The sequence below is a fragment of the Perca fluviatilis genome, chromosome 24, assembly GCF_010015445.1.
Source record: "Perca fluviatilis chromosome 24, GENO_Pfluv_1.0, whole genome shotgun sequence".
Taxonomy (NCBI): domain Eukaryota; kingdom Metazoa; phylum Chordata; class Actinopteri; order Perciformes; family Percidae; genus Perca; species Perca fluviatilis.
The window spans coordinates 4,470,698-4,487,923 of NC_053135.1; the positions used below are offsets into that span (position 1 = coordinate 4,470,698).

General features: G+C 38.2%; 2 protein-coding genes across 2 annotated transcripts; both read right to left on the reverse strand.

Annotated features, from left to right (window-relative positions):
- Positions 1 to 834: 834 nt before the first annotated feature.
- Positions 835 to 4,256, reverse strand: LOC120554494 (glucagon-1-like). Its single transcript, XM_039793417.1, has 6 exons — positions 4,203 to 4,256; positions 3,999 to 4,105; positions 3,179 to 3,331; positions 2,075 to 2,191; positions 1,448 to 1,591; positions 835 to 1,366 (listed from the first exon to the last, which is right to left on the reverse strand). The coding sequence occupies exons 2-6, from the start codon at positions 4,094 to 4,096 to the stop codon at positions 1,342 to 1,344; spliced, it is 537 nt and encodes a 178-aa protein (XP_039649351.1). The 5' UTR covers positions 4,097 to 4,105; positions 4,203 to 4,256; the 3' UTR covers positions 835 to 1,341.
- Positions 4,257 to 5,919: 1,663 nt separating this feature from the next.
- On the reverse strand, positions 5,920 to 16,379 carry LOC120554473 (dipeptidyl peptidase 4-like). Its single transcript, XM_039793388.1, has 26 exons — positions 16,182 to 16,379; positions 15,982 to 16,069; positions 15,435 to 15,533; positions 13,822 to 13,913; positions 13,583 to 13,657; positions 13,440 to 13,492; positions 13,131 to 13,194; positions 12,802 to 12,922; positions 11,854 to 12,008; positions 11,651 to 11,745; positions 10,576 to 10,705; positions 10,076 to 10,114; positions 9,498 to 9,596; positions 9,302 to 9,372; positions 8,896 to 8,946; positions 8,625 to 8,737; positions 8,414 to 8,461; positions 8,230 to 8,328; positions 8,039 to 8,108; positions 7,753 to 7,947; positions 7,443 to 7,497; positions 7,107 to 7,206; positions 6,953 to 7,011; positions 6,769 to 6,841; positions 6,492 to 6,565; positions 5,920 to 6,415 (listed from the first exon to the last, which is right to left on the reverse strand). Exons 1-26 carry the CDS (start codon positions 16,182 to 16,184, stop codon positions 6,323 to 6,325), a joined length of 2,214 nt encoding a protein of 737 aa, XP_039649322.1. The 5' UTR covers positions 16,185 to 16,379; the 3' UTR covers positions 5,920 to 6,322.
- Positions 16,380 to 17,226: the final 847 nt, after the last annotated feature.

Genomic DNA, 17,226 nt, shown 5'->3' on the forward strand with positions numbered 1-17,226 from the left:
TTGGCCCCATTGGGGGTAGGGGGCCAGAGCTGAAGCTTGTCTAGCCTTTGAATGGCAGCGCTACAGGAGAGGACTGTATCTCTGCTGTTCATGCTCCCAGAGAGTCTACTTTCTTTGTTTAAAATGACTGCATAAATCAGAAATGGTGGGAGAAATTTGTAAGGACTTTTGCGATTCCTGCAGGTCTGTTGTGTTGTTGCTTTCCCTGATTCCTGATTCCATATGAGGAAAGCTAGAACGGACTTGGATTACATGAAATAACTGCTAAGAGAAGATAATCGTAAGTTTACATTTGGAATTAATGTTATAAGCATAAGTTACCTAAGTATTCATATTTAAGTTAAGATAATGATCCTGGAATCAATATTCTTAAACAAATAAGATTATTCTGAAATGGGCCATTCTGCAAAATGAGTACTTTACTTTTTTAGTTTATTTTGACTCAATCCCACATATGTTCTGCACCAAATACTCACTAGATAACCAAATGTGGATTAATCTGCTGCTGGAAATAGTCCCCAACACATGAACGTTTTCTTCGTGTTTGAGTAGTGTTTGATAGAAACTACAGTGAGCAGCTGTAGGAAAAATGACTGATTAAAAAGGAGTTGGCAGGCCCGGAGGCACCCTGGTGGCCAAGGTTTTTTGGTGCTGACTATGATCCCCACCGTCCCAGAGTCCAGCAGGATATCTTTTATGTCATTCCCTATTGCTCTCACCTAATTTCCCGTCATCTCTCTACTGTATGTCTAAATACCTGTGTATTTATAAAAAAAAAAAAAAGCTGAAAAAATGTGTATCACTAGGGACATTCGGGCTTTTCAATTTTTTGATCATTTTGGGGGTGTTGATGCCTAAGGCGTACATTTGTGGCTGTGAGTTTCTTTTTCAAATTTTGGAAGTTCAACCTCAGCTCCTAGAATAGGTTTATAATAAACTGTCTATTTAAAAATAATGGCACAAATGCACAATGGAAAAACTTTAATTTGCAGAGCGGATTAATAGTATGCAATCAAAACCAACTACACTACATGTGTTTTTTGGTTTTTTTTTAAAGGCCTACCTGAGATTTCACTTTTGTGTTCTTGGTTTCACTTTAAAAATATAGAAAATAATTTAAATTTGTAGAAAAAATATGCCCTCAATTTCATTTCTTCTCTCTGGTTGCACCATTAAAAACTATGGAAGAGTAGTAGTTTTTGTATCTTTGCATCACATACAGTAAGTAAAAAAGACTTTTAAAATAGTGCTGACATTACAACATGCAAAGCAGTATGGCTTTCTGTTCCTCCTGTATATGGCTTTGTGTGCAGCACACAGAGGAAGTCCTTGAGGAGTGGCTTACTGGTCCTCTTGTCTTTTCTTACTGCAAAAGAGAGAACATCACAATCATGCTGAGCCTAGCATTTCTGGCAATTATCCTATCAGCCATGTGCCTTAGTTTTACCTCCACCCTGAAGGCTTGGAGGTCATGACCCAGAGTAAATATTCCTTGGCAGCCATCGAGTCCAGCACCTTGTTCACATCACTGGTGAAGCTTCCATCTACATGCCTCTTGCTGAACGCCTCACCGTCCCTGTCCGTTTCAGATCTGAGTAGGTACACATGCACACAATGTAAACACTGCCCATTAAGGGTCACTAACCCCACAATGTGGACACCTGCCATTCGAACTCTATTTGGCCTGCAGTGCAGCAATCATCAGAAAATCATCCTTTTCGTTGCGATTATTCTGATAGGTGAATGCATTGTGTTGCTTTGATCATTCCGTGATTAGTTCATTGTCTGCTGGCATGTTTTGTGTCAAAAAGAATCACTTCACGCAATCATCACACAGTAGTAACATATCAATCAACGCAGTGCGAAAAGTTCAGGTGATTTATTTTTTTTAGCACAACCACAAGGAACATTGAGGGGGGAAAGCAAAGATAGGAAAAAGTGGCACATGAAGCAGTTGATTAGTTCTTTCTCTCTGACTCAGTCTCTCTTGTCATGGTGGAATCAGGCCCAGGCAGGCAGGCCGTTAGGGGTTTTGGTACTGTAGGAGGAGGAGAGGGAGGGAGGAACAGCCTACTCTCTTCGGACTTGTCCAGACTTGAGCCGGTTAACGAAGTCTTTGATTGCCTGGTCCTTGAGATAAGAGCTCACGTCGCTGGTAAAGGTCCCATCCGCATGGCGCTTTGTTTCAGCACTAAAAACACACAATGACACTCAATGAGGGAAATATTTTATATTTTTAAATTTTTAAAAAGCTGAATTCTGAAGTAAAAACCCAATCAGGGGACTACATCCCTGTTTATCAGTGGTCAAAAGTACATTTACTCAAGTACTGTGAAGTTCAATTTTGAGGTATACTTCAGTATATCAATTTAATACTACTTTATACTTCAACTTTACTGCACTTCAGAGGGACATATTGTACTTTTTACTCTGCTAAATTTATCTGGCGGGCATAATCACTAGTCACTTTCCAGATTAACATTCTTATGATGTAGTAAGCTTATAAAACAAAATGTATTGTCAAACCGGTGGTTCTCAATCTTTTTGGCTTGAGCTGAAACTGTCTGGATTCAGATGTCCATTAGTGTTAGTTTCCCCTCTAAGCTTCTCACATGGGTTAATTTCGATAACTGTTCAAGGCCCTAGAGGTCAAATTATCCCATATTTCACCAAAAAACAAAGATTAGAGAAAAGTCCCCAAAAATGAATATAAGCCTATATTTGTGTAACAGAACTTTGTTTTTTCTTCTATCGTCTTTAATTAATCATCACCCGACCTCTCAGATTTATCTTGTGACCCTTTGGAGGGCTTGATCCTTAGGTTGGGAACCAAACTAGCTATTGCTTACTGCATATTAAGTAGTTAAAATAAGGCACAGGGTATATTTTACTGCAGAAATAGTACATTTACTTTTTAAGTACATTTATCCGATAATACTTGTGTACTTATGTAAGATTTTGAATGCAAACATTTTAGATGTAATTGAGTATTTTTACATTCTTGTACTTGTACTACATCTGAGTGCTCCACCACTGCTGTTTAGCCCCCAAAAAGTTGAGTGTTACATCCTGAGCTTTAATTTAACCAGTGTTAGATTATTTAAGAAATAGGGCCAAACAAGGACAGCTTTATACAAAAGATTCTTATGATCATTTTTAGAATGGATCCCACACTGACCCGCTCCTCTTGTTGTTCATCAGCCACCGAACAAAGTCCTGCGCCTTCATGTCCTCCAGGTATTTGCTGTAGTCGTTTGAGAAAGTTCCCTCCGAATGTCTCTTCATGTTCGACTGCTCCCTCGGCTCACCCACTGTGTCGTCTGCCTCAAAGCTGCAGTGCAGGAGAGAGAACACAGTTTGATAATTGCAATCACTTTGAGTTTACACCAATCCAATATAATTTGCACAGTTTATATCACCAAAATATATGGGTTAGGTTTGCTCCAAAAACACTCAAGATGATGCAGACGAATCGTATCTTCCATACACATTTTCACCAAGGTGTAAAGCAGTATCAACTTTTCATTTTCTATTCTATCTCCTGTTTTGCTTTGCTAGAATGTGTTCTTTTTTCTACACCAGACTTCCAAATTGCTTTGTATTTATACATTTGATCATCACATATAGCATCATAATTCTTTAGTGAATGACAAGCTGTGCAGTAGCCTCTATCATCCATAGTTTTAATTCTTCAAATTACGTTTTGCCTTTTATCCTCTTTACTTGGGATACATTTGGGGTCTTTGAAGTAACTTTCTTATGTTCCCATCATTTTGCAGACTTTGGATGAATGTGCTTAGCTTGTAAATGTTATGGAATTTAACCTAAAATGAGCCACCTATAGCACATATTGAGTTGTCATCCAGTTGGTTTCGAGACATACAGTAGAATCTTCTATTTCTGTACGCTAAGTATGACGTTTTAATACAGAGCTCCTAAAAGTAGTTCAACCTGAAAGCAAAGACATAACCTCATTCATTTAGATGTGATTTCTGTACCTTAAGCTGTCATCAGCCTCCTGCAGAGGAACCTGCCAGCTGCTCTGGACAAAGCCCAGAACCAGAAGGATACCAGCCAGGGAGTGGATGCTTTTCATGGTTATAACCTACACCACCACACAGACACACAGACAACGAGTTTTCATATTGGATCAGACGGCTAAAGTTAAAGTGGTTTCGCCGTTGCAACAAAACGCAACTCACCTTTTCTTCTCTCTTTCCAAAGAACGGTGCTGTTAGTTCCTCTGCTTGTTGCTGTCTCTAACCCTCCAATAGTACTTCACGGGCTTATATACTGTTAGAGGAGGAGGAGGATGGGTCTGCTCAGGTGGGCCAATTTTACCACTCTGCCTGGTCCACCTGTTACTCTCAACCCATTAGACACGGGCCCCGTCACATCGGCCGAATCAACAAGCCAAGCATTTGTTCAGCAAGGGAAGATGCTATTCATGCGTGAGGCCAGCTGGTACTTAGGTGTTAAGATCAAACAAGCGCAGCTCATCCTGTTTAACAGAAAGCAGGGAAGATTCTTTAATGTGCTACTGTGTCATCATAATGGGAAGTGATAGTGTGCTGTCATATCTGGAAGGTGAGTCAGTATTTGTGGGTTCTTTCCGATCAAATTTAAAAGATGGGAAATATTGACCATTTATTTCATCAGTGGCAGTTATCTCCATTTTTACAAGGGCCATAGTTCAGTAAAGCTGCTCTATAAAAGTAAACGGCATATGTTGCTATATATAACAATACAGTAAATCTTGAATATGACGCTCACATACACTCCCATGTATTTTATTTGTTGAAAAAGATATATTAGCAGTGTGTCAAGGCTGAAATAACACTATTTCTCAGTTAATATTTCCAAAAATTCCCATGGATCCAAAAGTTTTACTTACTAGTACTGAGCCGACTGTAAAAACAAATTGTCACAATTGTCAGAAATTGAACTTATTTCCCTTTCTCCTTTGTCTGAAATCATTTCACACATGAATCCCAGTACCTACTTGCCCTCTCGACCACCTCACCTTCTCAAAGAAATAGAAGATGGAGTTGGGGCCAGTATTTTCACCATGAAACTCCTCCATAACCTTCACTCTAACAAAACTGAGCCTACAGCCATGCTAGCAGCTCTGTGAGGCTGTACTCAAATTTGACCCTTTTCCAAAGTTTTTTATATCAGAAATATGGGTTTCTTTCAACCAAATTGCCCAAAAATAAAACTGATGCATCGATGTATGTCACAGGTAAAGTTAATGATTACTTTCATTACATTTTGGGTGTTTTATTCAATTTTGCAGCACTTGAAAAACAATCTTTAAATGGTATCAAAACAGTGTCCTGACTAGAGGTTTGACAGATACCCGTCTGTGATCCACTCAACATCCTCTGTTCTTAACTTTTAGTCAAAATAATTCATAATTTCTGATATGTTATATAAATTAGGTGTATTGACCATGAATGAAAAAATTAATTTAATCAGCTAATCATTCAAGCTGGACTTGTTATATTGTTGGGTAGTTTATAATAAAACACCTTTTATAAACTACATGTGTTTTGTGTGCAACAATCTCAATTTGTAAAATAACTAGTAACTACAGCTGTCAGATTAATGTAGTGGAGTAAAAACTACAATATTTCTCTCTGAGATATAGTGTAGAAAAGTAGAAAGTGCCATGAAAAGAAAATACTCAAGTAAAGTACTATCATCGTACTAAACTAAGACGTTAACATGCTAAACATTTTATAATTGTCATTGTGAGCATGTTAGCATACTGACATTGGCATTTAGAACAAAGCTGCTAGCATGACTGTAGACTCTGTTATGTATATTATTATTATTATTATTATTATGTTGGAAAATTCAACAATAAATGCTATCATTGATGATTCCCCTTAAACTGAAAAAATTATATCTCAAACAAAGAGTTCTCATTGTTGATTTATTTATTTTATGAAACAAGTATTACATCAGTCAACGATCTTCAACATTTTGTAAATGTCCCACTAGTCCCACTACTGTATGTCCTAAGTAGTACAAGTAGTTACACTTTCATATCATTACTGTAGCCTATGTCTTGTCAAATATAGTTAAATTCACAAAACAAACTTTGAAAAGAAATCCACATTTGAAGTATTTGTGGTACAAGTAAACATGTAAGTTATCATTTCCATTTCTGACGCATGACAAATTTTCACTAAACGACATTATGACTTGGACCACTTTGTACTTTCCTGGCGTTTGGAGAAGTAAAGACTTAAAGACTTTATCCAACATTTTAGTTTTATTCAGGTTGTGAAAAGAGATTTTTGTGACCCAGTGGACTTTATGCAAAGCACCTCTGTAGGAAGTGGCTCATGTGGGTGTAGACGTGTTGATTGGCCGAGCCGCCAAGCCCATGATCCTTGTCTGTGTACCACTGGAAAAAAAAAAGACATTTGGTTATTATTTTAAGTCTTCCAGTCATTGCACTTTGGATTTTCAAGATAGCTTACCATCGCCTCAAAGTCCACCTGCTCGTCCACTAGAGCTTCAGAGATCTCGGCTGCCTGCTGGAAATGAACATTGTCTAGAAAACAAAAACCAAAACAAATTAACAAGGTTTACAATGCAATTTGCCCATTTTAGTCAAGAAAGATCACCAAAGACCTGACCCCAGACTTTTCCAAAATGCCACTTCAAGTGTCACACATGGAGAGAGTTTGATCTGATGGTAGCGCTATATAGGTCAACAAAATCCTAAAACCTAAATTATGGCACTGCATAACTCACCATCAGCTGTTCCATGAATCAGAAGATACTGCACTGAATGGAAATTCTTGGCCCTGGCAGTTACTGTTGAGTTCTGCACACATCAGATTTGTGTTTATTGGTGAAAACTAAAAATAGCATAACTAATAATGACCGTCAGATACAAGAGACAGTCTTAACGTCACATAATATGCGTGAAACTTACAGTGTAGCCAAAATAATTCTGTGAGGGCTCCATCATGTAACGCTCTGTGTAGATGGAATCTGGAATTAACAAAGAGACCATGTGTGCCATTAAAGTGAGTGTGTTAGGTCTGGGAGGTTGTTAACATCAAGAACTTAAAAAGACGAAAAAATACCATAATATTCCCATTTGGACACTGGAGCGACCGCCATTCCACATTTAAAAACTCCACTTCCTGATCCCAAGGCCATTGACGTCACATATCCACCATAAGACTGTGTAAAAAAACAAAAAAATAAAATCCTAGCCCTTTAGTAAAGACCAAGCAGGGTGAAACATTAACTCATTTTCAGAGCCATTTATTGCTCTCCGAACTATGAAATAGCACATATTCACTGCCTTTTGCTTAAGAAACAAAGATTATCAATGTGTTTAATTTTTGATAACCGTTTCTATTTTAAAACACTTGTTCTTTAACAAAACAGTTTTAATAAAGTCTTTGAGAACTTACCCAGCCCCAAATAGCAACTCTGTCTTTGTCTATGAAGCCCATTTTGATGAATTCCCTAAAATATAAAAAAATAAATAAAATTATCTCAACAGTACATTACAAGAATGAAAATTGGCCTTTGGATCATCATAGTAACTCGTTGATGCTTATGACATTTCCTGTGTGTATGTCTGCGTACACCTGGGCTCATTTCAACCACAGAAACAAGTCCGATCCAGTTTTATCAAGCTTTCCTGGGAAACGGAGGGTGAAACTGTTTGTCCGAGCGAAGATGCATTGACTTGTCTAAACTGGTCCTTGCTTTCCTTACCTGGCTGCTGTTATCTGATCTTCCACTTCATAGGTTCCCAGACCTTTGTAGATTGCATGCATTAACTTGTCGCCTTGGTAACCGCTTCCTCTTCCGTCAAAGCTTGCGACAATGATTTTCTCAGTGCTGGCCAGGTAGGTGGACCAGCTTACCCTGTAGATGAAGTCTGCTTTCTGACTGCAGGGACCAGCATACCTGGGAGGTTGGGCAAATCAGTATCAGTTTATGAACTCTTTTGAAAAGCATTTTTAATTAAATGTTGTTGTTTTTTTAAATAAATTCTTACACATCTATTAGTAAAGGGTACTTCTTGGATTCATCAAAGCCTGGGGGCAAAAACATCTGATACCAGAGATCTGTCAAAAATATGAACAGCCAAGATGTAAATAAAGTATTCCCAGTTAGTTTAAAAAGAGTGTTAAAGAAAAATTCTCTTTATTACTTTAAAGTAGTAGTACTGCTACTAGTAGTACTTACTGTGTCCTCCAAGTTTGATGGAGGCTCGGCGCATAGTGGGCATTTGGATGTCAGATATCAGGCTGCTAAATTCTTTATTGTCCTCCAAAACACTTAACACTACAAAATATAAAAATATAGAAGGCTCATTCGAATAACATTTTCTCCTTCTTGATGTGATTGTTAGATTTAATTTGTGGATTACCTTTATTGTTACGGTTATCCACGAGAGCATAGTAAGGAATGCCAGGACCTTTGTGTAAAAGTTTCAATAATATTAGATATTTTAAATATAATAATTATAATAAAATAAGCAATAACTAATATATTACAGAATATACAGTCTATCAATAATACAGACAGTGGTATATTGCAAAAAATAAAAGGCATAGGAAAAAATAAAAAAACAAACTGACCACTGCAGCTCATACGGTAGAAGGAGGCATTGTGGCTAAAGTAGGCAGAGTTATACTGACAGTCTTCTCCACGTAATGCACAAGTCAGACACTCTGTCTTTTGATTGGTCGACCTGAGACACACACACACACACACACACACACACACACACACACACACACACACACACACACACACACACACACACACTCTTTAACTCTGAAGAAATGCTTTCTAATCAAACAGTGTCTTTAAATAAAACACAAACACTAAAATAATAAAGACCCTTACTTGTAAACATTCCTTCTTCCTGGCTTGCCCCCTTCATTACTTGAATAATATCTGTGGAATTATTGGTATAAATGAGTGCGGTGGAAATTTCAGACTGTAGCAAAGGAGGAATTCAGCTCATGGGACATCAGTTATATCTCTAACTCCATCATAACTTAGCGATAATCTCAACGTTTCCAGGGACACCAATTTTTTTTGGGAAAGTGCATAAAATGATTCATCCAGATCTAGATCTAGAATATTTCCATTTGATGAAAAGTTTAAGTTTTAATAAAGCATTGTAAATAGCAGCACAAATTATAATACACAGTCATGTCCTATGGTTTTTTTTTCACAAGATAAATGTTGTGCATTTGAGATATTGTGCACGTGTATACAGTTTTATGCAGATGATTCAACAACTTACACAATATCCGCAGTTACTTTCAAAATGTCAATGACTTCCCATTCTCCAAAGGTGATTGCTTTAGCTGTGCCCTGCATGGTGAGTCAGAACAGAATGCGTGTAGGTGGTAACATGCTACAGAAACATATTGATGATATTGTGTCTTAAAAAGAGCTTATTTTGCCGATGTGATTCTGAAATGAATCGGTCTACCTACCCCGAGCACATGGTGGATGTGCTTATACCCTTTATTGTCACTCATCAACAGGTAATAGCTGTTCTTGTCTGCGGCAAAAACTGGTTCTGGTGGAGAGAACTAGGAAGAACAAGTATATTATTATCATATATTTTCTCCTACTTCTGTACTTTGTCTGTGGCTCTCATGCCTATTAATTTCTACTGAGAATGTAAAACTTTAAAAACAGCTCACAAATATATAGTTTCAAAAAAAGGTTCAGCATTTTCTAAAAACAGCTGGGCACTGGAAATGGTGCATGTGTTGGAGACTATTTTCAGCAGCTGGTTTCCCCACATCTGGTGCTCTAGTGAGTATGTCTGACAGCAGAGAGGTATATGTGGGATTGAGTCAGAATCAACTACAGTATGAAATGGGGAGGGTTGTTTTTTTTTTTTTTTTAAAAAAAAAAATAATAAATGAAAGAAAAAAAAAAAAAAAAAAAATATAAAAAAAAAAAAAATATTTTTAAAAATTAAAATTTTTTTTTTTTTTTTTTTTTTTTTAAAAAATAAAAAAAGAAAACTATAGAATGTACTTTAACAGTGTACTGGACTTACCCGTCCAATCCAACCCATGCGACTGTGTACCTCCAGATGCTGTAAAAAGGAATACAATAAGTTTTTACAGCTGCACTAAGATAGATTTTATAACAATATACCAGTCTTATCAGTCTAAACACTAAGAGATGTTGCGACACAGAACTATATTTAGAAAACATTTAGCTAACCTGGGGAATTTTGACTATGATCAGTAAAAAAGTGAACAGCAAGAGTTTGTGACATGGAGCTAAGAAAAATAAATGTCCATGATTCAGTATTGTTAAGTTTATATGTAGGTCTTGGTACATTATATCTCAAGAACTGCTATTGGATTCTCATAAAATGTTGTAGAAACAATTGTGGTCTCCTATTCTCCCTTTCAGTAAAAAGTGCTATAGGATTTATTGCTATTGAAATGGGTTGGTTCTCTGTGTAATGCCAGTGTAAAATTTCATGCCATAAATTGTTCTAATGTAGAAAAACAACATGCAATAATTGTTCATATCATCATGTTTTACCTCAACAGGATCCCACTTGACTCCACTAAAATTGTAGATCTGAAGGATGAGGTGGTTTTGTACTCTCATCAGCCATTGAACCGCTATTTGTTCATCCGTCACCCAAGTTACAGTGGCCAAGTAGTGCTCACTGAGGACAAGAAAAAATGAAACATTATGACACTGGTAAGCTCCTATCGGTTTCTAATTCCCTTCCCTGATAGCAGGAGGCAAGATTTGCTACTCAGATTTGGTGCAATATTTAACCTTTTTTTTTTTACCACTTGAGAATTGATCAAAATTTTCCAAAATCTCTTCAAAATACCAAATTAAGATAACAAGACCTTGAATAACACCATAGAAAAAAGCCATGTTGTGACTTGTTATCAACGGCATTTGGATATTTCCGTAAGCATTAAATTTTTCGGCGATTGGATGGCAAGCACTTCTCTCTGGAATCTGCTCAGACACCCCCTTATTGCCAATATACCTAGGGAAGCCATACATCCTCTGAATGCCCTAGTTTGTGGTTTAAAGTTTTATGAGGCTCACAATAGGTCATTTACAGTGAGGTCAAGTTTAAAAAATGGTCTCACTACAATGAAATGGCTACTTTGGGGACTTACATCATCACACATGAATATAATTGGGCTCATTGAATCCACAACAGTCTCCAGTCAGACCCAATTTATGCAATTTCAAGTCTGTTTAGGGAGCCCAGTATGCAGAAATATGCACATTCACCATTTTAGAATAAGCAAAAATAACACATTTATACTGCACGAGAAATACTGCATGGTCTTTGCCCCAAACTGCATGGAATTAGCATAACATGGACATGTCTCCAAAGGGGAGACTTGAGGGTACCAATATAACCCATTTTCATGAAGATATCTTAAGGTGAGAGGTCAATGGACCCCTGTTAAAATGGCCATGGCAAGCTAGTATGACATGGCACCACTGGGTTCCTTAGATTAGCAAGTTTCATATGACCTTAACGTCTTCCCTCGATGTTAAAAACTGAAAGAGATGGCCGGGCCCGCTGGCAGGTCGTCCGATTAAGATGTTAACAGAAAAATAGAGGCTGTTTTATTACCTTGCGTTGAGTGAGGCAGGAACAACAACTTCAGTAATTGTTTTGTTGTCAGTGTCAACAACAAACAGTTTCACAATGGGGTTGGGAGTACCTGGCTGCACAATAAAAGAATGTAAGGTACACTCATTAGCATACAACAATGCAATGATCCCAGTGAAAGCTTGTTAGAGTCAAACAAGCTCTGGATGGACGTCCTACAGTACCTTTGGATATGGAATGGAAACGGTGCTGGGGTACTGGTTCTCGCCATACCAGGAGTACTCTATAGTGTGGACCTCTGTGTCATTGAACTCAGCATAAGCCACGTACTTCCCTCCAGGTGACCACCACAGGCCCTGAGTAGATGAGAACATCTCCTCTGGAAGGGGGAAAGCGGGAATCTGATTAAGGATTACTAAATTAGGATTCAGGACCATGGGGGTCAGGTTTGGGATTCAATTCCCACTACAAAAAAAATGCATATACTGATGATCTTATAAGCTGCAGTATATAGATGTTGATGTTTTTACTGCATCTGAAACATTTCATCAGTCCTATATAAGATTTCACAATAACATTTCACACATTTATGGTCAATTTGTATTCTATTTTATTGTTTATTGTATTGTCTCCTGATTAGAAAATGTTAAATATATATGTGTTCGTTGCAAATACATAACATTACACAATTTACATACATTAAATATACAAATGCTGAAGTGAAACTACTCCAACAATTACAATTTACTCAAAAAAGTAGCTACATGTAATGGAGTAAACTAAACTAAGAAGTTTAAAAGTGAAAATCCAAGTACACCAAAATAGTTAACCCTTGTGTTTGTCCTTCGGGTCCCAGTGACCCGAAGGACAACACAAGGATGATGTACTTCTGTTTACTTTGTTGAGAATTGCTCTCTAAACCCTGTTTTTTGTAAAGTATGTAAGTAAAGTTTATTTCTAGAACACATTTAAACACAGTTTAAGCTGACCAAAATGCTGTACAAACAAGAACTAAGGTGCTGTATTAACCCTTGTTTAGAGAGCAATTCTCAGCAAAATGCAGATACTATAATCCTTGTGTTGTCCTTCGGGTCACTGGGACCAAAGGACACAACAAGGGTTAAGTACTCCGTTACTTTAAGTACTAACCCCTTTTTTTGCTGCCCACTTACCCTCGTATACCCAGTCCGGGATCCCATTAAAAATCAGATTCTCCTTGCCATTTGAGGTGACTTGATGTGGGGTAAATTCAGGGCTGGTCTTTATATACACATTATTTTCCCAAACGTAGGCCTGAAAATACAATACGGATACATACGTTCAGAAAAAGAAGCCTGATTTGTTTTCTGAACCCTTTCAAACCCAGATTAAACCTTGTTGCTCTGCTGAAGTGTTTGGGAAAGGTTGTGCTTGATCACCTCATCGATCACCCACTTCAAAGCCAAACTGTCACTCAAAGTCATACTCATACAACCAATCTTCTTTGTGTGTCCAAGCTTACCAGTTTGTTCCCTTCAGGAGACCAGGCAAAGTACTGGATTTCTTCAGGAATCTCAGAGGTGCTTCTGAAATGAAGTAAAAAGCAGAAGATATTTGGGGAACTGTAGTGAGCTTTACTTATGTGCTGTATTATTATTTCATTTCAGAAGAAATATTCTAAAATAATCTACTTTGCATGCATAACATACCATTTGTTGCATGCTCTTAACTGGAGTGCATTGCATTATTATAAGTGCATACATTCAACTGTCCATAGAAAGCCACATAATGAAAATATAAAGTAATGAAAATCCGTAGTTCAGGTACTTACTTTGATTCCCGTTCATAAAGTGAATATGTAGCTGTAAATGAATGCCGCCACAGCTAATGGGACAAAAGAAACCACAACACTGTGGTGTGAACACTTTAGCTTTAGATATGCATCAGATTAATGTGAATAAAAGCTTAGTGTACCTTGGTACGGTTGCTTATGAATGCAACATATTTGCGGTCAGCAGACAGCTGGTAATCATAAGCGTCTTTTTCGTTCTGTTTTGGAAAAAAGAACGCTGTTGTGAGAGTTTCACTGCCCATGGCCTCACAGACAACACTGCATTTGTTTGGATTGGTATGTATAGTTTTCGTGCTGATTTAATGTGGTTTATGTTGCTTACACAAAAGAAGCACAGATGCACACAAGCGGGGTGACTTACAAACGTGTCTCCGCTCAAGAACTCTGATGCCACTCCTGTGACGACGTTGTGGAGGAAGACCGAGCCCTGGGACTTATTCAAATACTCATTATCTGTGGAGGAAGATGACGAAAATACTGTAATTTAGAATAGAATATTGGATTTAAAATGGAGAACAACTGTGCAAATCCCTAAAGACATCAGCTAAACAGTTACACTTTATAACAAGGGTTTAAACATGCTTAAATAACAAATGCATGAATTGTGATTATTTAGGAGTTAATGATGGATGTATCATGAATTACTCTTGCTCACCATTAAGAAATGATCATGCCACTATGTGTTTATGTGATTGGTTAAAGGCCCACTCCACATATTTTACATACAAAGTTTAGTTTACTCGTCATGAGGAGTACTTAGTACGTAGCCTATAAACAATATAATAGCCATCTTCTGAGGCTCTAAGCGGCTTTGTCAAGGGTGATCCTGATGATGTCATAGTGATGTCATCAGGGTTATCTCAGTTTGGGCTCAAGACTGAACATTTTCACCAGAAAGCTGTGTTACAAACTGGAGGTATGGAGTTTAAGAGACACTTTATTTAGTATGCAGTCTAATGACGGAGTTGCATTACGGGAATTGTAGGATTAAGTTTGACCCATATTAGGGATCAAAAGTCAGGGTATCTCAAGCTCTGCTGCACAGATTTCAATCTTTATTTTATTTTTTTAAATCTGTCTCTTGTGATTCCATTGTACTTCAATAAAGTTCAAAAGTACTTCTCTTAAGTTCAACTTTGCAGGACAAAGTGGTGGTGTGACAGACTGACCGACAAACAGCCACTCAGCTTTATATTTCAACAAGAATAGGTCCTGTTCTGCTTTGGAGAAGCTCATCTGCATGGGTCTGACATGCACTTTTCTATCTTACCGCTACTAGATTCCAGCTAGTTTGGCATCAGTTAGATTAACAGTCATTAATTGATCATCCATTAAGTGTTAACCAATCACATAAAGTCATTGTGACGTCATCATACCTTAATGGTGAGCAACAGGAATGCATGATATATCCTGCATTAATTCATGTATTAACCCTTGTGTTGCCTTTCGGGTCCCAGTGACCCGAAGGACAACACAAGGATTATGTACTTCCGTTTACTTTGTTGAGAATTGCTCTCTAAACAAGGGTTAATACAGCACCTTAGTTCTTGTTTGTACAGCATTTTGGTCAGCTTAAACTGTGTCTAGAACTGTGTTCTAGAAATAAACTTTACTTACTTTACAAGAAACAGGGTTTAGAGAGCAATTCTCAGCAAAGTAAACGGAAGTACATAATCCTTGTGTTGTCCTTCGGGTCACTGGGACCCGAAGGACAACACAAGGGTTAAATCATCACGTCTAAAAAGTCCAGGTATACATTCCATAAATACATGAACACACAGACATACCCTTTAATGAAGGGATGGATCAAAGTGAATTAGTAACTAGACAAAGGAGAACCATGTAGCTGATAGATAAAAAGCCCCCTCAGAGACACATTGACAGTTTAGACAGTACAGTACACATGTGGTTGAAATCAATGTCGTCATGTTCCACCTCCCCTATCTCTCCCTTTTACAGGTCTCATTCTCCCACCTGAGATCCACCTCATGCTGATGGACTTTGGTTTCAGTGAACTGTTGAAGACATCCTCCAGGGTGAAAGTTCTCATGTTCTGGTCCCCCTCCTCCTTCTCTGAAACACGTTAGAGAGTTAGAACCTGACTGGGGCTGGAAGGTCACAGGGTACGGATATGATATCATACACATCATCATCATCATCATCATCATCATCATCATAAAAGAAGCTAAGTGCTGTAAAGGCTGTAACCGATCATGACAAGTGGAATATTGCTTACGTCAGTGTGTATTTGGGGGTAATTATGGGAATTGTCGTATAGTGTGTACTGAGTGAGGATGAAACTATTGAAAGGCACTCACATGTTGTATCAGAGAAACGAATCCTCCCGTTGTGATGTCACACCCTGATTTCCACCAGGACATGTGTTTTTATTCTTAGATGGAAAACGGTCTAATCGGATCATGCGTAATGACGCGTGCGTATCTTTTTATTCGGATGTGTTTAAAGGTCCGTCGGAGCACAAGTGATGCATTAATATCAACATTGAATAGCAAAGACTCACCTTGCAAATATATAGCCGTGGGTACCGCTATCAAAATGACGACCACTGCTAGCCCAAAGACTCCGAGGAGCACCTTTCCGATGGAAACCTGCGCAGAGTTCAAGGGACAAAAGTCAGGAAAAGTGCTCCAAAATGCTCCTTGCGACGCATACGCCAGTCGCCAACGTAACATCGATATGTATCTATTAACAAACCAGCACCATTGTTTCTGCGCGTCGGTGAAGTGTGTCAATATCCGTCCAAATCACAACTTCATCGATCCAGTCGGCTACGCGCGGAGAACACTAAAGTTATGCGATCGGCTGGCTGTTAAATATTATCTCAACTGAAGTTCCAAAGGTGGGACAATAAATGTCCAGCGGAGTAAAGTTCGTCAGGGTTGATGGTGTTCCAATGTTTAGAGGAGGCGTAACTAGCTTGTAAGGCTGTTCCCCAAACTCTCCACTATTCAAAACATGTATTCATTCATAGGCTAGGGCCATCTCTCTGACAATATGACCAAATAACGTTTATAAAGACTTCCCTTATACATTTGGTAACCATTATTCTACATGTAAACTTCCATTCATATACCCTTAAATAAGTTGCATTTTTGTTCAAAGCCGTAACACGTTTGTACTGTATATTAATAATTATTGTCTTTCCATTGACTTATTCCGTTTGACGAGTGAATAGCATGAAACGGTCATGGTGTGGCTAAGCAGACCCGTACAGCAATTAGAAACAGGCCGGCAGTGACTCATGCTACTTTGTTTTCTTACTGTCATCCAGCTGTCGTACATATGTAGAAGGGCTATTAACATATCTCGTGGCACCTCCACACCGCGCCACTCCCTCTCTTCTGCTTAGCTGTCACTTCCCATATGAGGAAAACAGTATTCAATTGTCAAATCAGGGCACCTTTTCACTTAATCTTGCCATGGGATCACCATGATGCGAAATCAGCCCAGGGGCATAAAGTGGGGTGCCCGTTCCCTACTTCCTGCCCCCCTACTTTCGGAGCTCAGACCACACCCATTTTCAAACTTGATCACAACTACACACCTGTAAAGTTCCGTGACTATTTTGCAAGGTTGCAGTTCTTTTTTTCCTTCCTTGTGCCCAGAACTAACATTGCATTCTGGGATCATACTATTGTTGCTATTTTAATCTGATTATCTGCAGTAATTGCCAAATTAGTTAATACATAGCTCCACACAACTCTCTCTGTATTTCTCAGTATGGCTATGTTCAGAAGATTGTGGC